Source organism: Larimichthys crocea, chromosome XIII (assembly GCF_000972845.2).
Source record: "Larimichthys crocea isolate SSNF chromosome XIII, L_crocea_2.0, whole genome shotgun sequence".
Classification (NCBI taxonomy): domain Eukaryota; kingdom Metazoa; phylum Chordata; class Actinopteri; family Sciaenidae; genus Larimichthys; species Larimichthys crocea.
The window spans coordinates 43031404-43058372 of record NC_040023.1 but is presented as its reverse complement, the minus strand read 5'-3'; the positions used below and the strand labels follow the sequence as shown (position 1 = coordinate 43058372).

Here is a 26969-nt window from a genome sequence, read left to right as displayed (position 1 = left end):
TGTATGTTTGTATGGATTTTTTGTGTTTGTGCTTGATGTTCATGTAAAGCAGTTGTGGATTAGGTTTGTCTATGAACATTATCAGTACAGTCCACTGATAGTAGCATCGCTGAACTAAAGCAACATGAAGAGTGACACCAACAATGCTTTGGACACGTGTTTGGACCGTTGGATCTACAGTATTGTACCTATCAGCCAATATTGGCTTATCAATATATTATATCAGAAAGACGCTGCTCTTTGTCCAGAGATAACTGTATCTCATTCATCACACTGTTTGTCTAGCTCGCGGCAGTGTTGTTTACAAATGGTCATATCACAGTTTAGCAGATGGTGTTTCCAGCTCTGTTTGTAATGACTTTATTGCTCAACAGCCTGCCTCCAGAGCATCATATGATGAAAAGTGCTGAGGGCTAGGTTTCAGAGATCCTGCTTGTTTTTCACCTTTGTTTTTCTTTCTGTAAACAGAAAGTCTCAGACGGCTTCTACTTTTTCACTAGCCCTGCAAATAATGATCATTTCTATTATTGAATACTCTGCCAGTTCTTTTTTCACTGAATCCATGAATCATTTAGTCCTTAAACTGTCAGAAAACAGTGAAAAATATCTGACACTGCTGAATATCTGGCTTTTGTTAGTTGGTTGAGCATAACAAGTCAACAAAAGCCAAAAATATTCAGTTTAATATCAAAGATGACCAAGAACACACCAACATGTGCATATGAAAAAGCTAGAACCAGATTCTGGTATCCTTACATGAGAAAACGACAGAAAGATCAACATTCAAAAGAGTTGATGATTTATTTCCTGTTGATCGATCATCAATTAATTTACTAATAGCTTCAGCTTTTGAAAAGATGACAGTTCACGTTCATGAAGTGAGTACCAGACGTTTTACTGCTCCCCTCAGACAATGATGTACAATAAATATTCCATCATGTATTTTGTCTTTGACTAAAAAGAAGCCAACAGTGCTGCGGTATGTTTGACTTAAAGGAAATCTTTGAGCTGTTTCACTGTGAGTCCCTGAAGCAAGCTTTCAGATAACTGAAGTTTAATTTATGCATTTTTCATTAGCTCTCTGGCACAATTGCATAATGCCTGAGAGAACACACTGAATTTTATGGACTTCTCAGTGCACATTTCAACAGTTCTGTCTAGACAGAGCCTTCTGACACAATCCTCCTGGGCTCTCTACATTAATATGCACTGAATCATGTTCAGACTCATGGGTTATAGAAATAACCCTTTTCAGCTTATATTGACCTTTCAAACATCTGCACTGACCGCTGGACATCTGAGAAACTGAGAAAGCACTAATGCAAAAGTCCATAGCACACAAGATGCAAACGGTCTGTGCAATATTGATGAATGGCAATAAGTACCAGCAAACTGAGAGCTGAAAACATGCAGCTGGAGAGTTAGCACTGCAGGCTGTGTGCAGCTCCAGCTCTTTAAAGCTGCACACGTTGCTCATGTCTCCATCAGAAGCCTCCTGGCACAGGCACGAAAAGCGGCTGCAGCCACAAGTCATGACATTCTGCGAGCATACCTGATCACCTGCTGGTTCTCATTGGCCGGCTCTGAGGCAGAGCTATTCTTCGACTTCAACTTCAGCTTCAAGAACTTGAACCTCTTCTTCTCTCCCTCACTCTTGTCCACATCCTTCTCCACCGGAGCGACCAGGCTGGCTTCGCTCCTGGAGAACAAACTTTTCAGAGACTTTCTGCCTGAACTCTTCGCCATCTCTCTGCTGGGGTGAAGTCACCGGGGCTGGAGGAGGACTGGCGGGTCTTCACGCGAGTCACAACGGCTCTCCCACTGGTGATCCACTCATTAAAACCGGATGGAAAGATTCCAGGAGTGGAAAAAAACCGCACGGATGAGTCTTGCTGACAGGTGACAGCTGCAGCTGAGCTGCCGCTTCATTTCACTGTGCGGTATGCAGAGCTCAGGTGTGGCGACACGCCCCCGAGGAGCAACACCCAAACCCGGACAGCCTCCCAATGACAGCGCTCCTCTCACACCCAAGTACAGACACCCACTCTCTTTATATATTGTATCTATATATTGTTTTCAATCCTGTGCCAACATGCTGCCTTTTGCTACGTGTCAGTTTCCTGTCCATATCTGAGTGAGGTCAAAAGAAAATATTAAAAAAATATATATTAAAAAATAAAAATTACATAATAAATTAAGCCTAGGAACATGACATGGGATTTCCCACCTTTCCCACCACAGCATTCACATCCAGCCCATTCTTGAAGAAAATAGCTGAGAGTTGAGCTTATTGATGATACTGAAATTTGTTTGAAATGCAATTTTTGGAATCAAACATATTTAGTAATAAGTCCTAGTTTATCAGCAGAAGGGTTACTTTTCAAAACATTTCTCTCTGATCAATAGTGTTTAAACCTTCTTGACTAAATATGATGATATAGACTCATAATAAATTACATAATAAATATTTTAAAAAAAGAATGAATGAGGCCTTTATATCCAGCTGGAATAGGCTCCAGCCCCACCATGACCCTGATGAGGATAAGCGGTTACAGATATTGGATGGATGGATGGATGGATGGATGGATGGGCTTTTCTATCCACAGAGGCTGCAGGTTTCTTTCCACCGAGTCCACCAGGTTTCTACAGTAGAACATACAAACCAAACACTGGCTCCACATAGTTTTCATAAGTTTTGTGGCCTCCTTAGTTTATCCTTCATGCTAGGATGGAGAGGTTGATGTGAGGGTTCGTTGCAATCTGCAATGTTACCACTAGATGCCACTAAATCCTACACACACCGAACCTTTAAATACAAAAGCAGGCTACTAAAAGAGTACTTTATTAATCCCCAATGGGAAAATTAGCATTAAAATCTAAACTAAAAGTAAAAAATGCAAACTTGAATGTAAAAGTACTCATAAACTCATGTAAATTATGTTATTGCATTAATATGTTCATTATTTGAATGCAGCAGCTGGTGAAGGTGGAGCTAATTTTAATGGCATTATATATAGATGGTGATAAAGATTATTAATGGTATATATTTAAACTATATATTTATGGATGCATGTCTGATGATGTGTGGAATCAAACAATCTCATTACTTTTCAAATGTGCCCCTCCATTATAATTTACATTTCAGAGAGAAAAATTGTATCTTTTATTCAACTACATTAATTTGAAACTTAGAATTACACTTTTCTAATCTATCTACTAATTGGCTCCACATTGGCAGACTACAATATTGAAATTCTCTTACATGTATTTGACATGTTTCATCTGATAAAAACATAATAATATAATATTCTATAATAATGTAAGATCTTTAAGGAGACACACATCTGGGCTTTTGCTTAAGTATCATTTTTAATTCTGTACTTTTACTTGTAGAATATTTTAAAGGATGGTGTTCTTACTTTTAGGATCAGACTTATTTTTCAACAGATAAACAGAAAATTACTGCAAATTATGTGTCTCATCACAATAACTATAATACAAACAGAACATTTGTGCTGATCAATTTTCAGATTGGGTTTATATAAACCAAGGCGTTCATATAAATACTGTGTTCTACCGCAGGGTGCAGGCTCAGTGGATACATGGTGACATCTTGTGGTCTCTCTGCAGTTTGCACCCTGATCTCAGATTAGATGAAAGGCACAGAAATACTACTGCAGGCCTGTGCATATGTTTGCATACATGTGGCTTCCTCTGCCTCACAATGGCACCACCATCATGCTCAATTCAAATCGGTGACGACAAAAGTCAGTTCCAGTAAAAGCCACTTGTCTGAAAAGTAAATGACTATAAAGTGATCATAAGAGGTCAATAAGCTGTTTCTTTTTTAACCCCTAAAATTGTGTGTACACGTAGCTGACCAATAAAAGTGAGTCAGATTCTAATACTGTGACATCATTTTGATTATTCTATTGCTTTACTGCATCAGTAACCTCCTACACTGCACGGCTGCATTACTAACTGAGGAGATAACAAGAGAAAAAGGCTGATGCTCTCAGTTTCATAGAGAGAGTAATTAAGTGAAATCATAGTTCCCTTTAGTGCTCTGAGATTCCCCTGCTGCAATCATCAAAATGGGAACAGTAATGGGAACCTTGAATGTCTTGAATTATTTTATAGTGCTCTGATTTCAAATTGAAAACAAAAAACAAAAAAAACATTCAAAGCATTTAATTGGAACTGCCATGCTAATGTGTTCTGAGGACCGTCATCAAAATGAACCAAACTTTAACGTTACTATTTAGAATGACAGATTACTGTATGTGTCTCTATTGTACACTTTCCTTTTGCTGAAATATTGAAGGTTTGCTGTATGGTAATTTGATTACAGAGGCAAATAAATCAACAAACGTGCTGTGTTCAGTTCAAAATGTTGTGAATTACACTAAATACTAGACTAAATGCGCAGTTATGTGAGTGCATTGATACTTATACTAAATATGAGGCTACGAGCCAGTTAGCTTAGCTTAGGGGGGAAAAAATAGAAAGGAGGAACTAGCTTGCCGGGCTGTCAAATGATAACAAAAAATCAAAATACTGACTTATTAGATCTTGTTAGACACTTTGTGTGTGAGTGTCTCTTGGCTATAAGCAACCATCTTGCAAGAAGCTGGCCCCGGCTGAGAAAATATTAGAGCTATCAATTTTTTACTAATACTGAAATTTGTTTGAAATGCAATTTTTGTAATCAAATATATTTAGTACAAAGTCCTAGTTTATCAGCAGAAGGGTTACTTTTCAAAACATTTCTCTCTGATCAATAGTGTTTAAACCTTCTTGACTAAATATGATGATGATATAGACATCAATTTTTTATCTTTATTTGTCAAACCTTTAGACCCATTTGGCTGATTGCTTCAGCGTCAAAAGCTCGTGTTATTACTCAGAGCCCCACACCCATGTATATGACTATATTACTGAAAGACTGAAAGACAAACACTGAAAGCAGGCCCAATCAGCAGTGATTTAGAGGGTGAACATGAACAATGATATACGATCAAAAGCACGCACATCTGAAAAACAAAACAGCAACTTTATTCCATCTTAATAACTTCTGTCACTCATAGGAATAAATAAGTCAAAAGTGAAAGGAACGTTGGCACCAGAACAAAGTCCTTCTTTCTGGCACTGTAGCACTCTGGCACACACACACACACAACCACACGCACACAACCACACACACACCCCTGATATTTGACATTATTATCCCTACAATCTTTCTGTGGAAGTTAAACAGAAAGTGGAAATTGTCCAACACTTCCAAGTAAATGGGTCACAGGATATGAAGGCTTGGCTCCAGCCAAAACAAAAATTCTGTATAACCTGTTTATTTTACTATTGACAGTATAAAAAAAACTTCCTGTGAATTCTTAACTCGTAACTTAAGTCCTAAGTTGTTTTCTTCATTAATTATTTTAATTCTTGCAGTGACCAATTTTAGATATACACGTACAATACTTGAGACTTAAGAAAAGGATGTACATTTCACAACACACTTGTTGGATACCTGGGTGTAATAAACCAATAAAGGTATTACCACAGAAATGTAGTCAGATGAAAAGTGAAACTTTTGGCTGGCAGGTGTTAACATGATGTAGCTGTAAGTTACAGATACACATCAACAAAATGAATATTTTACCACTGATGGAGAACATGAACAGAAAGAGTTGCAGATCAGAGGTTGAGATGATACATATGTTCTCTTCATAGTATCCTTTTTCAAAATGTATCAAACACATTACAGTAATAGACGAGAGCCGAGGGTGATACTGCTGGAACTAATTTATCTCTTTCAGCAAAAAATATGAAATGATATATTTAACTTGTAATTGTCCCCAAAGTTCGCAACAAAAATAACAACAAGCTGATTTCAATGAATTTCCTGAGTATAGATGAGTCTAGTTTAGTAGTCTCGCATCAATAGGAGCGGAGGGATGGAGCGGATATAATGTTCACATGTGCTAACACTGTGGCAGGAGTAGTCAGAAATGATCAATGGTATGATTTATTGGCGATCTCACAAGGTGGAAACAATGGTTACTCAAGCAAGCCACCTGTCACAGCACCTACACCTACAATCCTGCATAACTTTAAGCCTTAATATAATGTGAACAGGTGAGTTGTATATAAATTCACCCTCAGTACAGATGTCATGAACGGGGAAATTAGCTACAGAGACCAAAACAGTTTTTTGTACCAGGCTGTAAACATGTTTATTTCTGCTGTGAAGTTGGACATTTGGACATGGGGACTTATGTTTTGTAGCTTCAAGTGGTCATTTGTGGAACTGCACTTTTTGGCACTTCCAGGTTGGCTTTACTTCACAGCCACAGAGGTTACTGCTTGAGGCTAAGGCAGCTCCTTATAAACCAGCAGCCCCTTCCACTTTTTACCATACAAAGCATTTACAGCTTTTGAACACAAATATGTTTTATCTATATTTCTCTTCAACCAAAACAAGTTAGTTGCAGCACAAATCAACATTACAAACAAAGAGACAGTTACGTTCAGGTGACCATGAAAGTGTGCAAGACTGTACTATTTAACAGCAGAAAAAGGTTTTGTTAACGAAACTCCTGAAATCTGTAACTCACAAATGTTAAGTTACTAACTGTATGCCTCACACACTGGTTTTGTCAAAACGTTGCTTGTAAGTTTCCTGTTAACATAATGATAATGACACACTGAGCTGTGTGTTGTAAGTGGATTACGCATCAATTGCAGCTGAACGTCAAACCGCAAACCAGAATCAGTGATGTCATTGTCCACTGTATGTCAAATGGAAAAGTACAGGGATCAGAGGTCAGTCCTCATGGTGCACAATGCTCTCCATGGAGCGGTGATGGCATTTGGAAATATAAATAAAACTGCTACAGAGTGGATTGTGTAATTAAGATATTTGTCTACACAGTGAGAGTCAAGAAGCACTTTATTGTATTCTGTGACTAAGGTATGCTGTTGTATTACAGCAAAGGAAATCACTCCAGTTCCTATGAATCAAAGAGTCTTCAATCCCTCCTAGATTCATTTTGCCCTGGGAACTTGGAAACTTTGCATTCATTGCCCCGTGGAAGTCAGTTTCTAAAGAAGACACTAGAGCAGAAGCGTTTTACATGCCAGTCTGATGTGTGACTCATCCGAAGCAAGATAGTCACTTTCCTGGAAATTTTCATGGGCAGCGGTGTGACTGCACAGTTCATGCCAAAGCTCACATTTTGAAATGTAACGCGTATTTTCATTCAAACAATAATGAGGCATGCTTCAGACACCATCATGCACCACCATTTTCTTCTTTTGTTTCTTTCATTTTTGCAATTCAACCACTTTATGTGGCAAGTTAAAGCATGACCTGTTGTAATTCTTACGAGCTGTGTGAACTGAGTCTGCCGTTCAGCTGGCTAGCCACAGAGAGGAACCGTAGATGTCTCTTTTCGAAGAAAAAGTGTCACGAGATGTCAGAGAGAGAAAGTATAAACAGGATGTCTGCTTCACTTAAGCCCTGTCCTCTCAACCAGGCAGTCGACAGTCCCCCCAACAGAAAGGCTGTTAAATAACTGACAGTGTTTATAAATTCATGTGGTTTTGTCCAATTTTCATCTTTTCAAAATGAAATATTTGCCTTTCTGCTTATTTGTATGTACAGTATGAGGCCAGTGTATTCTGACAAGGATTAAAAGTTTTCTTCATTTTATTAGTTTGGTCAAAAAAAACTTGAAATTTAAAATCTGGTGATGGTCAGGTGGACCCTGAGATACTTTTTAAAGAGCAGGCATGATGTTGACCAGCTGTTTGTTCCTTCAAACTTAGCCTGGTTATAAGATTTAGTGTGAGTTTATTGATTTAGTAAGTAATTCTTCTTCCAAAGACTTTATTAACTGCCTGTTAGCTACTTGGACAACTGACAAAGCTAAAGTTACCTTGGTAATGCTGATAATCATCAACACATCTGACCGCACTTAATTCAAATTGTATAAAAATGTAAACTGAAGACATTTAATATACCTTAAAATTACATTTGGCATGACGTGACAAACACACATTTCTCCATGTGTACTGAATAAGTCACACTAAGACAGACAGATGTTTAATATATCATTTAGCTTCCTAAAATGTTTCATTTTGGAGCTTGTGATGTTTGTCACTAAGACTTTCCTTAAAGGTCGAATGTGTAAAGCTTTCAGCAGCTTCATTTACAGAATATGGTAAAAATGTGATATAGTATGTTTACTTCATTAAAACACACTTTATGTAAGTATTTTTTTTATTAGTGTATAATCACCTGAAAATAAGAATGGTTATGTTTTTGTTACCTTAGAATGAGCCCTTTACAGCTACAGGCCGCCATGTAAAACATCCAATGTTTCTACAGCAGCTCAGAGCAGACAAACCCTGACAAACACTTTAAGCACAATTCGTGGCCACTGTAGTTTCTTCCTCATGCTTCCTCAAGGAGTAGATTTCAGTCTGCAACTACACATGTAGATGCCATTAAATCTTACACATTGGTGTAAGATTTGGTGCATTAGTTTTAATAGTAAAATCCAGAAAAGCGATCTTATAGTAAGAACATAAAAATGATTTTACACACAAACCTAGTAATAGATTTACAAATGGTATTCTGTCTATCTGCACTACATTAAATTAGTTTTATGCTCTTCTCTTCTCTTCTCTTCTCTTCTCTTCTCTTCTCTTCTCTTCTCTTCTCTTCTCTTCTCTTCTCTTCTCTTTATCAGAACAGTACATAGGTACATTTTAATTTTTTAAACTCTAACCAGGATTCTGCTTCGAGTGCTTAATTGCACGATGACATAAACGTGTATCTGACAGCGTAGCTGGCAGCCTGCCACATGAAAAAGGATTTCCTGTCAGTTTAACTGTGAACATTAAATGTCTGAGGTGTTTTTATTCTGGTCAGTGGTGTGTAGGTGTGGGGTTCTCCCCCACAGCAGATCACAGGAGGAAATACTACAGACTGAGGAGTCATTGCGCAGCAAAAAGAAAAAGAAAGTGGTTAAGAGACAGAGACAGAGAGAGACTGTGAGAGAATTACTGTAAAAAGCAAATCATTATTACAGTAACTTTGCTATAGTTTGCTGATTGAAAGTGTGTCTCACTGCCATGAAATGACAAGAAACAAATTAGAACCATATTTTGGGGTTTCGTGTTCATTCAGGTGTGCCCGCTGTGCCCGTAAATGTATCACACTGTTGTTGAGAGAGAAAAGCAGAGGAAGAGATTTTTTCAATTCAATCAGCAGATCATCATTTCAACTTTTTAAAATCCTTTTTAAACACCATGTCTGAGAAAAACATGCTCTTAAGGTAGTATGGAGTCACTGTGACCTCAGATTTCTGACATCATTTCTCGTACTACTCAAGTCTGAAATGAACGTAAATGTTAAAGAACCAAAACACTGACGCTGCAGTGTTCCATACTGAAATTACTGGCAGACTCCAAAACAGGAGTGATTTTAGAATAAAATCATGATGTAAGCAGCGCTTTTTCTGAGTTTCATCTGTGGTTTCATTTCCTGTACCTTCTAGGAAAGAGCCTGAAAAGTGAACTAATCAGGGGGATGTAGTGTGAGACTCCCTACACTTTATTACCAGCAAGAGAGGGGTAGTAAGCATGATGTTGCAAGGGGTTATTGTGCATTTAGTTCCTGTCAATATAATGCAATACAATATACACCCCCAATAACTCAGTTACTGTGTTCATAGATACGGGGTTTTATTAGAACGTCCGTGTGCGCATTTCTAGGTATTTTTTAATGTGACACACTGGTGATGGTAGAGGTTGTGAAATCAGTTATAAAACTGAAGGCTAATAATAGCTGGCCTTAATGACTGGGGTCATAAAATAAACTCTTCAGTGCCTTCAGGGTTGGCAAAGATGCTCTCTTTGTTCAAAAAATACACAAATAAGACATACACATTTTGGTTATGGGCTAAGATAGTCAAAACCTTCCTTTCCCATAAATAGAATTATCCTTTCCACAGGACCAAAGGGTTAATTAGACCAAAAGAAAGAGTAACTTCTATTACTTAACACAGTAACACAAGCTAGAAAGTGGCTGAATGCTAACATTAGCTGTTGACTAACGGTAATGGGTTATAAAATATATTGTGTTTCCATGAAATATGGCCTGTTGCCCTCTGGACCTGCACTGTGCTCTGCCCAGTTACTGATCAATGGGGAAGTGGAGAAATGGTAACAGTTTGAGACTATCTATGTTTATATGACTAGCAACCTGTGTCACAGCAGTATGACATTACAGGTTCCTACTATGGCGTCAGAGGAAAAAGGCTGCTGTGTGAATGTGATGAACTGTTGTCACGTGCCACTCCCTGCTGCTCCCTGAGTTTGTTTGTTAGCAGTAACAAGGTCAGAGCTAATATATTCACATAATAATCCATTACACAGACTGACTGAAGGTCTGAAAAAAAGAACTTTACAAAGGCAAACGGTGCCGTCACCAAATACAGTATGAAGGAACTAAAACAGCAGGAAGTAATCAGATATATAGTCAGCAGATTTCTCCCAACAGGAAGGAGAGCATCAGTTGATTCACCTGGTGACTCCAAAGTTTATGATCCAGTGACAGAGCACTGTAGCAGGCCACCTGTCATTATCATAGAGCAGAGTAGGATGGAAGAGTCAACAAACTACATAGAGACTGCTGTTCAGTTGTGTGTCCTACCACTGGTCATCGTGGTTGTTAAGGGAACTTAGCTAAGTGCTTATTGTAACTATGACAACAAAGTTCTTGTGAATGACACATTCATTTCAGCACAAAGCATAACCGTTCTCAAGCTTCAGCTTGATTTAATCCAAACCAAAATTTGGCCCTTCACCTTTAAGATCACACTGTCACATCAAATATTTAATCTAGCTTCAGATGAGAAAACACATGTGTGTCATGGACGTGTTCTCATTTGATTTCAGTGTTGTCAGAAAAGCGTTACTAGCAGCAGCAAAAAAAAAAAAAAATGCTGATCAGCTAATGTTTATCAGATGATTCATGCACTGCCAGGAATAATGCACAGTTTCATTTATCATGGGATTTCATAATTGATTTCTTTTCTGCCTTCATGGTTGCTGTTTTTGTTCCATTATGCAGATTTTATAGAAGCATGAAATCACAGACAAAACACTGGACATATAGAAACAATATCTTTAATATGCTACTTCATGTAAATATAAAAGTATCATCAAAATAGTCTCTCACATATAAATTCTTCATAACCTGTCTCCAAAAATAAACTACATAGACAAACATATTGTACAAAAGAAAAAAGAAAAGAAAAAAAACCCTACAAAACGATAAAAGACATACATTATTGGCTCAGGAGTAGAAATTCCCACCATCTGGTTCTGGGTAACCAAAAGCGCACAGATCTAGTTTTTATTTCCAAAATATTAACATGTTATAATGTTAGAAAACTGTGTTGCTGGTTTTTACCCTTCAATGCTGAATATGAGGTACCGATATCTAAATGAAGATTTGGATAAAGCTTGAGGTCTGTATTCAGTAAAAAGCTATACAATGATCCACTTTATGACTCCAACACTGAAGTAAGAAAGGAAATCTTTAATGAATGAATGAATCTGTAGTATTTTAATTTTTTTGGTGGCATTTGGTTAAGTTCAACATGGTGTGTCTTTGATACTTGATATCTGAAAATATGCTGAATAATCAAGAAAAATGTGTGAATAATGCTTAGTTTGAACCTCTTTCCTCCCGTCTAATGTCAGGACGAGTTGAACAATGATCCAAAAATGGTGTACACATTCATGTGTTTTGATTATTAATTAATTTTGGCAATTACTTATTAACACACAGTTTGAAAATACCTGATTTTCCCTTTTTTTTTATTTTTTATAAATAAATAAAATAGTTGCAAACAGTTGAGGAGCAGGGAGGTGGTTTGTGCTATCGCTGTCCCCTGGCATTCAAAAGAAAGAAAATGTTCCAGTTGCCGTACACACACACCCAAAAAGCTCAAACACACTGGCACACACAGTAAAACAACAGAACAGGTGAAGACTCGTCCACGTATTGTCCATTTGTGGTTTTCCTCAAAGGTCAAATCTTTTTGGAAATGTCGACACATATGACAAAAACACTAGCAGAAAACACAAGCTATGATACAACCAAATAAATATAGATGACTCAAATAATAAAAAAAAGTAATAAGTTAAAGCACAAAAAAGCAAACACTTCTCTACCTGAGTGAAAAGAGTTTTAAATATTCACAGCTTAACAACAGCCTCCCCAGTTTCATCTTTAAACTGACGTTTGGGAGGAAGTACAATCACTGAATACGCTCAGTCTTTGGAATGCTCTTCTTTTGGTGCTGCGCTCATTGGATTATACATATAGGGAGTTTTATTTGGCGACAAGTGTTTTCTTGGTTGGTGGTATGCTATATGTCCGTTTTTTTATTTCCCCCTCTTTCAATTCCTCTCACTGTCCTTCTGTCTTCACCATTGCCCGTTTGTGCAGATGAACAACACTGGCCCTCTCTTGATAGGCTAGTGAAGGGCTGTGGTGTGATGTTGGTACAGCTGATTGGGCCGTGGGCACTGATGGTGCGTTGATAGCTGCTGTCAAAGCTTTCAGCAGTATGGTGGCCTCCCTCTGGTCCTCCTTCCCCTCGCCTTCCAAGGTACGAGCCAACCAGCGCTCCACGGCTTCCTCCACCTGCAGCGCCGATGCCGCCTCCGTGAGCGTGTCGGCCTCTTGGCTGGCGTCAAACCGCTCCACCATCTCTTTCATATGTATGTTGACGGGGGCATTGGAGTTAGCCAGACAGCAGCTGCGCTGGTGTATGCGGAGAGAGAAGCGGTGGAAGAAGAACTGTGCACAGAGCTGGCAGTGGTATGGGCGGTCGCGGCTGCTGTGGAGGCGACGGTGCAGTTTCAGGTGGATGTACTGGGTAAACTTGGTGCTGCACAGCTTGCACTGGTAAGGTTTTTCCCCAGAGTGGAGGCGCAGGTGTGTTTTCAAGTTGCTGGTGCTGCTGAAGCGTTTGTGACACACCTAGAATGAATTGAAAAGTTAAGGCTTCTGTGAGTAGTGTTCACATGACTAATGAACACCTAAAGAACACCATACTGATTGTGTTCACGTTTATTCTGGAAAATCTTAGCTGTACAGTATGATGTCACTCTGATGTCATTATTAATATTGTATCAGGGTGGACCATGTCATTCCAGTTCTCTGAGAGACTTTTATATAATGACAGGGACTACTTTTCTTTCTCCGTAAGACCTGTTCTATGCTCACTCTTGACACTCACACCCATAAAGTCACTCTAGCAAACAAAAGCATAAAGATTCTCTTGCATAACAAGGTGGGTAGTGGCTCAGTGAAAATCAAACAGATGCTGCGTTACCAGATAGGTATGTGAATGTCCGGCACATTCTAGATCATCATCACAGTCATAGTGAGAGCAGTAAAGACCTTGTAAAGAAACAGGAAAACACACACTCAGGTTATAATTTCAACATACCTGACATTCGTGTGGCTTCTCCCCAGTATGAACCAGGTGATGTTTCTGGAGGTGAGCCAGCTGAGTGAAACTCTTCTTACAGAGGTTACACTGGAACGGTCTTTCACCACTGTGCACACGGAGATGGACCTACATTTACACAGATGATACAAAAAAGTCATGAGGCAAATGTTAAATGGTGGCGTCCAAATTTTAGAATACATTCAATTAAGTTAGAATTACAAAAAAACAAAGATTGAAGTTATTACCTTGAGGTTCGACAGCTGTCCAAATGTCTTCGAGCAGATATTACATTCATACTTGATCTTTCCATTCTGCTTCTTCAGTGGGTAGGGCAGTGATTTGTGGCCAGGGCCGTTACGTGGCGCTGTGCTGCCTTTGGTCATAGCCAGGCTAAGATTCATGGCTTCCTCACAGCCAGAGGGAGACTGCTCAGGAGACTGTTGACGACTGTCGGGTTTGGGGAGAGGAGAGAGCTCCGGGGTGGCCGGGGCGCCTCGTGGTGGCGATACATTTGGTGTTAGTTCTTTCAGACCCCCCTGTGGAGACGAAGGGAAGGGGAGGGACACTGGAAGTAGATTAGGCTGGCTGATGGGTGGATAGGGGAGCCCATCTGTGCCCAGATATCTGCTGTATTGGAGGGACCTTGAGGGCAGCACCCCTGGAAAGGGAGGGGAGTACGAGGGGAGGAGGAGGCGAGGATATTGTGGGCCGTAGGGAGGAATGAGCTGGTACGGGGGCTGGAAGGGTCTGGACTGAGGGTAAAGAGGGTAAGATGAAACAAGACCCTCTCTGTGGCCATAGAGGCCATGGAGGTGAAGAGGGAGGTTTCGGTGTGGAGATGGTAGCGCAGGATGGTGGTCTGGTAAGTATGGATGATTCAAGCCCAGGCTTGACTCTTTGTGTTCGGGCTGAGGGGAGGGAATAATCCCTCGGTCTTCTGGATCTTTGTCACTCGTCTCTTCCTCTTTCCCAACCTTTTTGCTGAAGTCCATGATCTGATCATCAGGTGTGTCAGGCGGAGTGTCTCTCTCCAACATCTCCACATCTATCTTCTCCTCTCCATCTTCATCCATCTCCTCTTTTACCTCTTCCTTTGTTCTTTCTTTAAGCCATGTTTGCTTAGGTAGGTGCTGCTTGGTGTACTCCAGCTCCTGGTCTTCATCAGAACTTGGTGAGTACACTGCAAAACAGAAGTACATTTTTTTTTTTTAGAGAGAGAATATTGTAGTAATTCCCAAATAACAGTTCAAATGCCCCCCACACGCAGTCACACATCAGCCCACAGAAGGCACTCCCACTTATGGTAAATGATAGTAGTTTCAGTTTTGACTTGACTTTCTGTTTGTCAATCACAGTAGTGAGTTTGGTGTGGGAGAATGTGTTGGTGGTGTGTGTGGGAGTCTATGTGTCAGGCTATGAGCCATTGTACAGCAAAATTCTAAGTTTCATTTATGCAACCTTTTCTGGGTATAGCTGTCTTACCGTACTGACCACAAGACAATGTGAAACGTCTCTTCCTTTTCCCTTCTCTCTCTCTAAAGCCTGGCTAGTTGAATTTCTCAGCATTACTGTATATCGATTACTGTTTTATGTCATTCTACTCTGTTCATCACATTTGCATTTAAGGTCATTTAAAGGTCTGTGCCAGTGTTCCATTGTTTAGCCTTTACTTTAAAATGCTGTCGAAATGCAGCCACTGGTTCCCTTTCTCCTTTTAGCACATTACAAAAATGAGTTTGTAAAAACTTGATCTGACATTTCATTTTTATGTTTTGTCTATGTTATGTTACAGGTGCAAAATAATGCATTTGAAAAAAAAACCCAAAAAACAAAATTTCTCTCTGGTTTGTGAGTTTCAAGCTCCGACAACCATTACCTGAGCTGCCAAACTACATCACCTTCACGAAATATCAGAAAGTCCCGGAGACAAACAATAAACGAGCCTGGAGTTTTACAATGAGGAAGGTGAACGCTTTCAAAATCCTTACACTGATAAAACAATATAATGATACTGCCTTAGCGTTAGTCATCCATAATAAATGGCAACGCATCTGGTGTATCCAGTTGACATGAGTCATCAGACTTTGCGGCAACAGAAAAACATTCAGGATGATGAAGGTATGACTTGCCATTCTACTAACAGCTGAAAACAAATGACTCATCAAGGTACTTTGACCGGCCATTATTCCCCTTAGATTTCTCCACTCTCCCCTTCTACAACTACTGAGAGTTCTTTTGTCTGTGTGCGTTCTCCATGATCTTACATGAAACTGCGTCTCTCTATGTTAAGCCAGACAGGGAGAAATATAGCATCAAACCAACTATCTTTATTGTCAGTAAAAGATAACATCAGGTCTTCCTCACAGGAAGGAATTACAGTGTCTTTATTCACTTTGAAGTAAAAGAATTTGACTGACAATAGTGACTCTGTCCTGGTGCAGACTTTGTGCTGTGTGTTTAGTCACAACAGATCTAAATCTGTCAGATTTTCTCAGATTCTCTTCTATCTCACCATCAAAACTTGTGACAGTGAGCATTCCTCGTGATGATTAATACAAATTCACAGGTTCATCAAGTTCACCAGAAACGTGATGTCTTTGTTGGAGAACAGCAAATCTGTCAAGAACGAGCACTGAAGTGTGCAGATGTGAGCTCTGTTCCTTCCTGTGCCTCGAGATATTTGCGAGTCTGTTTTTACAAAACTAGAAAAGATCCTGCTGCACTCACTCTGTTTGATGTCAGCCTGCTGGCTGCAGAGCCTCTGGGCAAACTCCTGGCTGTACCACACCAGCAGCTCCTGATTGGGTTCCACCGGTCGGATGGTGTAGAAGTAGATGTCTCGGCTGTTCTGGCATGCCACCAGGTTCTGTTCGACTGGGGAGCGGGCCGGGTTGACGTAGCGCATCCAGTTGCTCCTGTGGACATCATAGCCATCAATGAAATTTTGAAGCTGCCCACCGTTGTAAATCTGAAGGAGAAGAAGAGAGTGGTGATGGGATTAAAAGATGTACACAGAAACATGAAGAACATTCATGAGGACCAGGATGTAGATGAAATTATTTAATATTTAATGTATCAGATGATTAAAATGAACTAATATAATCCAAAAACATGATATTATAACCATCCGTTGGCCACAGCAGCATGTTAGACCCAAATATAATCATTAAAACAATCGATTGAATTTGAATAAATCAAGAATCTAAAGAAAAAAAATCTGAATAATCACCTCTGCCATGTACAATTAAATATCCTTTATCCTCTTCAGTTATCAGTCGCAGTATATTTGCGTCCTACAGCTCTGCTGTGTGTGTGTGTGTGCTGAGTGCTGCGCTCGTGTGTGTGTGTTTATGCCTCTGCATGTCACTATTTGAGTGTGAGACACGGAGGCGGGGCTTCTCTCACTCTCCCTCTTTCTTTCTCCTTCTCTTTTTTTCTTTCTCACTTCTTTGTATTATTATTGTTTTTGGCTTGACATTTAGTTTCATGAAATACATGCTAGCAGCACAATTAACTGTGATCTCTTCTTTTGATAAAAAAAATATTGTGTGTGTGTGTGTGTGTATGTGTGTGTGTGTGTGTGTGTGTGTGTGTGTTGCCTTAAGAAAACAAAATGAAAGGGAAATGTGAGTTGGATTCCTGCCTGACAGGCAGCTGGCAGGTGGCCAAACCCACATACACAGGCATGTCTTTGGCAGCACGTCCACCCGTCCTACACCTGTGTCATGAGGTTTATCAGATAATGACTCCAGAGGAACATCAGACTTTCACTATTGCACCAGGGCAGGAACACTGTAAACCATGCACAGGTTTTACAGGAAATATAGCCGGAAGGAAAATACGTAGGAAGTCTTTATGGGAATTGGCAGAATAGAAAATTTCCTAAATGACATAAGCTTTGTCTGAGAAAATAATCACAGGACATGAAGACTAAAAAGGGGCCGGAAAGACAAGGATTGTGTGAATGTCTGAGTGTGTATATTGAACAATAGCCCCTTCCTATGTGTGTGTGACACATATTGCATTGGACCTGAGTGCCGGTAAGGAGTTGATGACAGTGTGTGAATCCAGTCCTTTCTTACGTGCCACCATTTTTTTTTTGACCAAAACGAGGAAGTTTTTGGTCAAAAAAAATTTTTGACCAAAAACCCTGAACCAGTTTGTTGACGTATTCACTACTGGCTTGAAACTTCTGTATCTGAGCAACCAAGCTTTTTTTTTTTTTTACAAGAATAATAGAGGAAGATGAAAACAGATCCCCAGCGGCTTGTCAAATCTTCTCAGGGTGTCTAGAATTGTGATTTTCCTCTGTGTGACACTGGGCTGGACTAACATATCGGTGCCTAAATTAGATTATGCATAGAGTTTGTGTGCGTATGCGTTTGTGTGTTTCCCTTACTCTCCAGAAGTATTTCCTGTTGGCCTGGTTGGGGACGTTGTCTTTGGTGTAGATGTCTCCTTGCAGGGGGCCAAAGCGAGTCCCTTGAGGAATGTATTCTTTGCTAAACACGCCTGTCACCTGAAACACAGAACAAATACTTCATGAAATTTAGAGCCAATTTCCCATATTTTCACCTCGTATGTGGAATATTACACTGCAACTTAACACTCTGCTTTCATAGAGAACATAAAATGTCATCTATTAGCTGATGTTTTGAGAACTAATTAAGGACAATAGTTCCCTTTATACATATAATGTAGAGGTATACTTGTGTTTTTGTTTATGTCCAGCAGGTTGTTGGCATTAGTTATAGTTGTGGTGGCTTTGTCTCGTTGACCCAGACAGCTCTAGAGCCACGTTAAAGCCCACAAGGTGACACACTTTAGACACTAATGAGTTAATGGAATGAAGAGAATTACACTTTCTCTGACCTACTCCACTGATCTCTGACCTACTGTCCTCATAAACACCACACATAGAAGAAGTCAGGTCACCTGTTATGTTGTGTGAACGCTGTGCTGCTCTCTCATCTCTCATGTTGTACGTAGACAAAGGCAAAAGCACTCCTGAAATATAAGACTGACTCTGCCTGCTCTTGCTTCAAAGCCTAAAAGCCGTGATTGCAAAATCTTCTAGCTGTAGATGTGTAACTCACCTTTTACTCACTAATATGGGACTCCATGGCACACTTTTAAAGCTCATCCCAACGTGTTTTTCAATTGCAAAGGGGAAACGTTCTTTAACATGAGTGAGTAATTGTGCCAAGGTACATACAGTAATATATGTGGTTAGGTAAAAACATGTCCTGTTGTGCACATCACTGAGTCATGTCTGACCTTTTGAGGTAGATTTTACTGAGTTGAGAAAGACAACATGTCCTTGGTTAAAAAAAAAAAAAAATCTATAGATATGTCAGTGGCCTTTTTTGTGAAGAACAGCTTTATGATTCACACATTTATAAAAAATCCACAGGCTAACCCCCCTAAAACACACTGAAACACACACACACACACCATCAGGCAGGGCATCTGTGGCACACAGCCTCGGTTTCTTGAGGAGCTTTGTGTCCGATCCTTAAATACCCTCACCCACCCTTCTTCCCCAGCCCCATACATAAACACACACTCTTCCTGCCACTGAGAAATTATAATTCAAACGGACCCCTAAAAAGATTTTCATGGCCTCTCATGGCCTAAATGAAAAGAAAGAAAAAAAATGACACCTGAACACATTTATCACTCCATGAAGGCTAGAGTCTGAATTTGTAAATTATGTACGAGCAGTTAATTAAAAGAACAACCCGTCACGGCATGGCGGCAGAAGCGTGTGTGTGTTTTTGTGTGTGTCAAGGCGAGTGAGGTGATTCCTGGATGCGATGAACCGGTGTGACAGTGACATTGTGCTTCGTTGGCGTTGCGTGACTAACGAATCGCTGTGGCCGCCACTGCTGCTTAACCGCTCAGTTCAGTCAGGTTGGGAGGATGGGGGCGGGGAGGGGATGGAATAAAGGAGTGTGGGCGTTCTCTGGACCAACGTTATCACACTCCTGAACGCCTTCCTTTTTTCTGCCCTCCCCCAACCCCACGTCTTTTCTTAGCCCTCTCAAAATAGATTGTGTGCCCGCCAGGTTGAAGCCTGATGCCTGGCCGGCTGCCTGTCCCCAACGAAAGTTAATCATCTGGTTTTAACCTAAATCCCCCCAACACACCCTCCTCTGCTCAGCTCCTCCCTCCCCATCTATCCCCTCCGTTGCCTCTCTCTCTCTCAGCTCACTGGCACCGTTGCTAACACCCCATCTGCCACATGCCCCCACCACCTTTCATTGCCTTTCCTGGCACGCTTTGGAATAAAATGGGTGTTAAAGGATGTTTAGAAAAGGTGGAAAGATGTTATGAGGAACAGGAAAATAAGTAGGTCCAACAATCCTTCTTGTAACCAAACAGGCACTGAACAAGTATGGCAAGTGTGTTGATGTGCACATTGAAGTGCTGGTGCCACGCCATTGTCCGGAGGGCCCATTATTTTAAAAACCCCAATAGTCAGAAAAATGTACCACAGGACTGAAAACAAACAAACAGCCACTGCTCTGAAGGTCCATTGATCCAAAAATACAGAGTCTGATACATTATCCCAAACTTAACTGATGAAACATACTTATTTAAACCAATGATGTTTTCCTAAACTAAGAAGTTTTAGTGCCTAAACCTGACTAAACTATCTTAATCTTAGCCCTATGTTTCTTATGGATGATGACAAAGGTCCTTTCCTGCATGTCCAAAACTCTGAGGCCTTCGGAACAGTGAGCTTTTGTTTTGGGGATAATGGGCTGTTGGATAAATGAGTTTTCAGTCCAATAGCACTATTGGGGTTTCGGAATAATGGGCTGGTGAAACAATGGGTAGTCCCTGATATGATTACCAATATATAGAGTCAGTTGACTATATTCTCATTGTTTTCATCCAGAATCTTCAGATATGACTCATCTATCAGAAAAAAAACAAGTCTATCATACACTCACCTGTGTGAAAAATCCCTTCACTTACAGCCTTCCTGATAACGGTGTCACCTAACATTCAAAGACGCACATGTATGCGCACTGTGCCACAAAGCCACACAAAGAAACAGCTGTTTTATGATCATCAGGAAATGAATTTCCCAGCTTTAGTGAGAGAAGGAGAAAGAGTCACATGACACCTTCTTTAGGAAGGGAAACCACTCAAAGGGTCTGATTAAGCAAAGTAAATTACTGGCAAGTATGTGAGGGTGTACTCCTGTTAGTCTCATTTTGTATGTGATGTGTTTTTGATTCACTGATCACGTATGTGCATGTGAAGTGTTTGTTGTGGGTATAAGATATAATTATATTCAAATTAGATTTTGGATGAGCACAAGCAAATGGCAGAATCAAATTTGACAGCAAGAGTGAGTGTGTGAAGCGTTTTGTAAGATATGCTGCCCGGAGAACAAGGCCTAGGGATTTGTAATTAGCCCTCAAAGAGATTTTATCACCTTAGTTTGCATGTTTTCTCATCCTGCAACAGTACATGCTGCATAGAGAGGAAGAAGAGATGAGAGTGTGAGAGCTAGAGAAGAGGAACAACAACAGAAAGTGTTGCCTGGGTCAGGACGGGACAGAAAGAGGAAGGGGACAGCAAAGCCGACCGCAAGGATCAGAGCGTTAAGAGCAACCATAAACGAAGTGTGACATCTTTAAGATGAGGTTTTTCTCTTTCGCTGCAGTACGAATTCCCTTCTGAAACTTACTCGGTGACATGATTGCTGTGCTTTGCAGTGGGTAACATGTCCAGACGCATGCCTTATCTTACTGCACTACAAGCCAAACAGTCAGCTGACTGATATTCCCTACGGTTATTGGGATTGCTCTCTGACTCATCGGAGTGGGAGAGGACGCAGGCACTTAAGAAGAGGAAACATCTTACCCTGTGTGTCTGTCTTCCTGTCCTGAGCACCTACATGAGTTTTTATATGTGTAAGAAGAAGTGTAAAAAAGCTGCACAATGGCTGAAAGATTAGGGAAGCTAAGGTGGCCAGAAGACTTAAAAAGGCCCCTGACCTCAAGCTGCCAGTGGCCTCATGTCAACTGCCCCACATTCACTCTCTCTCACACACACACACACACACACACACACACACACACACACACACACACACACACACACAGGTTGTACACACTACTGTATGTGTGAGGAACTCATTAGTCAGCAGATCTTTTGTTCAAAGAAACCCAATGCAGATGGCCCAACAGAATGTTACGTAACTCTGAAAGTGTAAAAACTGAAGCTTTAATCTAACAAAACAGCATTACCTTTTTGCTTTTTTTAACGTACTATAACAGGGCTGCTTAATTGCCAGTCCATGGTGTTGACTTGATTTTGTATGTGTATTTAATCTAAAAATACGTTTCAAGAGTGTGTCTCACTGGGTAAACAGTCTGAAGGTATTGAATGTCTCTTACCTCATTGTCTGTGTTGTATTCGAAGGTGAGGTTGCGTGGGATGGACGTCATAGCTTTGGGTAGGCTGAAGCTTGGATCTGACACCTGGTCTGGCACAATGTAAGTGCAATTGAGGGCAAAGTCCATCTCTCTCCACCCGCTCATGTCTCCTTGTGCGCTATCTAGCTTCATGATGTTGTTGTAGGTGATGAATTCAGGTGGTTTTTAGTTTGGTTCTGTTTGGTTTAGGTTGCTTTGGTATAGAAGTACTTTGGTTTGATTGGGTAAGTCTCTTGTCTTAGGTACGCTGGTTAAAGCTCAAGATCTGAAAAAGGAATGGAGGAGAAAGAGACTTTAGAAGCACAGAAATCGTCTTGTAAAGCCTGTCTATGTATCTGTCTTTCTTTCACAGATTGACCTTTTGAAAACTGACAGTACTGTTTTTAGACACATTCCTCTTTTTATCCTATCCTATCCTCCTATATATGCATTCAGGTCAACTGTGGTTTAATTCTCACTGTGACATGTTTGGAAGATATTGATCGCTAAAGTTTTGAGAAGATACACTTTATATATCAATAAATCCCATAAGAAGAGGTAAAAACATTTTATTCCAGCAGTGTATATAAAGGTAAAGTGTTACTATGGTAAGTTGACTTGTTGTTTTATACAAGTTATCTCCAAAGTCAACTAAATCTAGCAGTGAAAGCCCATAATCTGATAAAAATAAAAATCTCTATACTTTTTCAAATTTAAAAATGCCTTCTGGCAATCATTAATTATTCTATTCGTGAAGAACCAAAGTTCAATGACACTGTCCTTGGCCAATATCCATTTGCCATTCAGTTTAAGCAATAGGTCAACCTGTCCTTTTCTGTAATTACATATCATTTATCCATCTTTTATACAACATTATCCTTGTAGGCAAACGAGAAAATAAATGATATGACTTACTTTCACACATTCATTCAGCTGTAGGGTCTTCATTTCTTTGGTTATGACATCCCTTGATTGTCTGCTTTCTCCTCTTTGTACTCTCTCCTTCCTCTAATGTTTCTTTAGAGATTCCTCTCAGTTAGATCCTTTGGGGTATCCACTCGATGTGTCCACTCTGTCACCGCCACCAGAAACTCATGGAGCCCGGATTGCGCCAAGCTTTTTTAGCTCAACGCCTTGGCCAATCACAAGCCGCTGTGGTCATGTGATTGAGCCATCTGACACACAACTGTTGGTTTTGGACAACAACATCGGTGACGTACACTTGGCCAGCAAGTGGCTGTTGTGATGAATGCTTGTACATACACACAAGCACACACGTCCATGCACACACAAAGAAGACATGTTAATGAATGAATAAAGGAAGAGCAGATGGCCGGCCTGTTGCCACTGAAAAACACACTCAAGACTTTTGCTTGGTTTGGCACTTAATGAGCAATCTGCTGCCACTGTATCTCCTTGACCTACATCTCACTGTAGAGCATCTTTAACTAAGACCCCTAAGACCCTTGCCACACACACACACACACACACACACACACACACACACACAAACATAAATCCTGAACCCATACAAAGACATGAGCACAATTTTATTATTAGATTAATTTTAGTCAGAAAAAAGTCAAACACAACAAACAGAGTATGATCATTTTCTGTCACTTTGTACACACAGACACATGCCCTCTGCTCTCTCACACAGTCTATATGGAGCTCTGGGTCACCTCACCTGAAGCTCTGCATAGCCACGACAGGAGAGAGCAGTTAAAACAACATATGGAGGCTAAAACAGTGTGACTTTTCTATATGTGGAGATGTGGCCTGTGCAGAAAGAGCTATTTGTGTATTCATGTTTGAAATGCCTTAAAACACACATGTCCATACGTGAATTCATCAAATTTAGTGAAATAAATGTACTTTTTTGCACAAAACATAGTGTATGCACCTGTTGTATAATTTAAATAAAAAACAACATATGAAGCCGACCTTAAAGGTCAAACTCTATTTGATTTCAAGGGTTTATATAATAGTTAAAGAGAAACAGACAAAAAAACCCAATAAAATATATATTTTTCCATTCTGGAAAAATGATACTGCTTCCATTATTATGACAACTGACCCCCCTTTTCTTTCTAACTTGGCTGGTGAAACAGTAGATTGGCTGCCATATGGCAAGATTGCTATTCCAAGAGTGGAGCTTTACTGCCCAGTGTGGTGTGGGGGTTAATGGCGATCATAGAAGGAGTGTGTGTGTGTGTGTGTATGGTGGTGAGGGTGGGGAGGTGAGGATTTGGGCTCTTTCACTGGCCTGCGCCCGGCTGGGCTAATTTCTCTAATTTGCAGACAGTCTGGGCTCAGGCTCAGGGCTCAGAAGGCTAAAGACCCGGCACTCCAGGATAGCAGGTTACGCGATTCATCTCACTCTTCTGGACACACATGACATCCGGGAGATCAGATAGTTCCAGACACGCTTCTTCTGGGGAGGGAAACCTCTCTCACAGGGCAAAGAGAAGTAGGCCTTAGCAAGACGGAGGGAGGGAGATAAGAGCACCAGACGAGAAAGAAAAGGATGAGTGGAGAAAAGACCTGAGGTCAGCTATATTGAAACTGTCTGAGATAGACAAAGTGAGGAGACCTGAAAACACTAAGCTGGTGGTACCTGGGTGTTTTGTAATAGTCTGTTCTAAACACACCTGTTGCCATGCAATAGTAACAGTCTGTACTGCTCTAGTGCCAATAGCAGAGCAGAGAAAGCTGCCACCTGCTCTACTAAATGTTGAGTTTAAGTGAGCTGAATTAACTGCAACTGAGTGCATAGTGAATGTTTTAAACTAGCTGTGGTGGTGAAGTAGAAACTGTATATTAGACTACAGCAATGAGAGATGGTACACTGAAGGCTGTGACTATGTTACCTCATGACTGCTGCGCTCCTCCAATGAGCGACGCCTAACTCTGCCACCTGTTCGTTCAAGGCAATCCAAACTTTTTCCGTTGATTGTTCTCCGTTGGTGGAACGTCCTACCAGTTCCTACCAGATCAGGGGCGCCCCTCTCTACCTTTAAAAACCTCCTGAAGACCAGCTCTTCAGAGAGGACCTCCTCTCCAACACTACCAACAGCTGGACATGATAGATCTACCCCTTTAAGAATTGTCCCAGCACTTACTGCTGCACTAACACTTTCTTATCGCACTGTACCGTGATTGTCCCTCTCTACCTTCAAAAACCTCCTGAAGACCTCCAGCTCTCCAGAGAGGACCTCCTCTTCTAGCACTACATGACAATTCTACACCTTAAAGAATCGTCATAGCTGCACTGACGCTCCTTATCGCACTGTACCTTGATTATTTCCCTTCTCTGTAAGTCGCTTTTGATAAAAGCGTCAGCTAAATGACTAAATGTAAATGTAATGATTGGGTCATGCAGCAAATTATATATCATATATTTAAAGTGTAACATTCCTTTATTGTTTACTGATTTCCATCTTCCATCCATCTCCCATCCATTTTATTTATTATGTTGTCTGTTTCCCTTCAACTCACCTAAGTCCACAACAAAGTACTAATGTTCATTTTAGGACGGTACATCTGTCTCTCTATGCTTCAAGAAAACAAATAGGGCAATTAGGAGTATAAAGTAAATAATCCTATTGTTCACCCATCAGTAACTACTGATTCCACCACCCCAAACCCTGTTACACATGTACCCCGACCAATGGGCAGCCAACCAATTAACCTTAACCATAACCTTTATTTTGTAACAATGACCGGCTCGCTGTACATTATACCTTACATAACATAGCTTGGGTTATTGCTTAACACGTAATAAGATGCAAAGTAACTACAGCAAGGTTCAGTGTAGTTATGAAAGGGAGAGTAACATTAATATTAGAAATAAACTACAGGAAAAAATAATATAAGTATATATAAGTCACTTATGAGAGGTTAAATACCATGCCTAGTGGCATCTAAGCACAGATGGTGTCATCATTCTACAACTGTTACAGTCAACATTTACTTGATATGATATGTTGAAGAAAAAAAGTTGTCTATTTCTGCTTTAAAGAACATAAGATACCATTAACTATACTGTAAAAATCTGGTAAGAAAACTTTTACCAAAAGAAAATGAAAAGTAAACATGAGGTGACGGAAACTTTAAGCTGTGTGCTTCATTAAATACTGTAGAGTTGATGTGTTTGTCATATAAAGGGCAAGTGTTCTTTCAGCGAGAATGAAAGCGATAACAGTCCAGTCCAGAGTTATGATAGCTCACGGTGTTTACGGCTGCATGACCATGAGTCACAGTGGAAACATGCCACTCCCCATAATATATGAAACTTATCGATGGGTGCTCATAAGCCCCTCCCTTTGTGTTTTTCCAGTTCTGCGTTGGTAAACAGAAAATAGCTAAGCTGCAGATCAAGAGAAACAAAAAGAGGATTACTAATGCATTGTTACTGTGGTACATTAGTTGTCTCTAACAACAACCACAAACCACTCTTATCAGGAAGTATAGATAACCTATAGGAAGTCAAAGAAGCATCACTTTTTTGGGGGGGGTGTGGGTGTTGTTGTTTACTGAGCCTGACCAGCTTAGTTTACCAGATCCCTGGATTATCCCTGCTGGTTGAACCTTAAATATGTAACATAACATTATTGCATTTCATCGCTGGCACGCAAAGGTGACTGTTTTCTTGTTGTGCGAGTCTTATTTTCTGAATGGGTAGAGGTAAAAAATTCAGATTATCATCATCATCATCATTTCTTTAAACTGTTTTATAAAAACAGAAGAAGTGTGTTTGGTCTATTGTTTGTATGCCAATGAATAGTTTTGATAAGATGCACCTCCTTCTACTGTAGAACTCTGAAAGAAAACATGTTTCAGTTCCAGTTTATGCATGGTGCAATGTCATTTGGCAAACATTGCTCTTTTTCCAAATAATTCAGACTTGCTTGACCTGTTTAGTTGCTTCAGGGGATATTACATTACATTACATTACATTGCATTTAGCAGACGCTTTTATCCAAAGCGACGTACA

At 40.2% G+C, this 26969-nt stretch overlaps 2 protein-coding genes across 3 annotated transcripts in view; both read right to left on the bottom strand.

Annotated features, from left to right (window-relative positions):
* The window catches only part of crybg2 (crystallin beta-gamma domain containing 2), a 43275-nt gene extending 41238 nt beyond the window's left edge, over positions 1 to 2037 (bottom strand). The window contains exon 1 of the mRNA XM_027287197.1: positions 1553 to 2037. Within this exon, the coding sequence (XP_027142998.1) occupies positions 1553 to 1746 (194 nt within the window). The 5' untranslated portion in view covers positions 1747 to 2037. The remainder of the gene's footprint in view (positions 1 to 1552) is intronic.
* A 9143-nt stretch (positions 2038 to 11180) lies between these two features.
* prdm1b (PR domain containing 1b, with ZNF domain) lies at positions 11181 to 23325 on the bottom strand. 2 transcript variants are annotated; one of them, XM_010742733.3, is made up of 7 exons: positions 22889 to 23325; positions 21956 to 22259; positions 17938 to 18057; positions 16266 to 16506; positions 13784 to 14718; positions 13536 to 13664; positions 11181 to 13063 (listed from the first exon to the last, which is right to left on the bottom strand). In XM_010742733.3, the coding sequence occupies exons 2-7, from the start codon at positions 22124 to 22126 to the stop codon at positions 12488 to 12490; spliced, it is 2172 nt and encodes a 723-aa protein (XP_010741035.1). In that variant the 5' UTR covers positions 22127 to 22259; positions 22889 to 23325; the 3' UTR covers positions 11181 to 12487. The 2 variants fall into 2 exon arrangements, with proteins under 2 accessions (XP_010741035.1, XP_010741036.1); XM_010742734.3 differs by lacking the exons at positions 17938 to 18057; positions 21956 to 22259; positions 22889 to 23325 and adding an exon at positions 16768 to 17007.
* Between the last annotated feature and the right edge of the window lie 3644 nt (positions 23326 to 26969).

Excerpts from the sequence above, each read along its gene's own strand:
- prdm1b (XM_010742733.3), bottom strand. The coding sequence starts at position 22,126 with ATGAAGCTAGATAGCGCACAAGGAGACATGAGCGGGTGGAGAGAGATG. Across the intron at positions 18,058-21,955 it reads AATACAACACAGACAATGAG|GTGACAGGCGTGTTTAGCAA; the intron begins GTAAGAGACATT and ends TCTGTGTTTCAG. Across the intron at positions 13,064-13,535 it reads AGAAGCCACACGAATGTCAG|GTGTGTCACAAACGCTTCAG; the intron begins GTATGTTGAAAT and ends AATTCATTCTAG.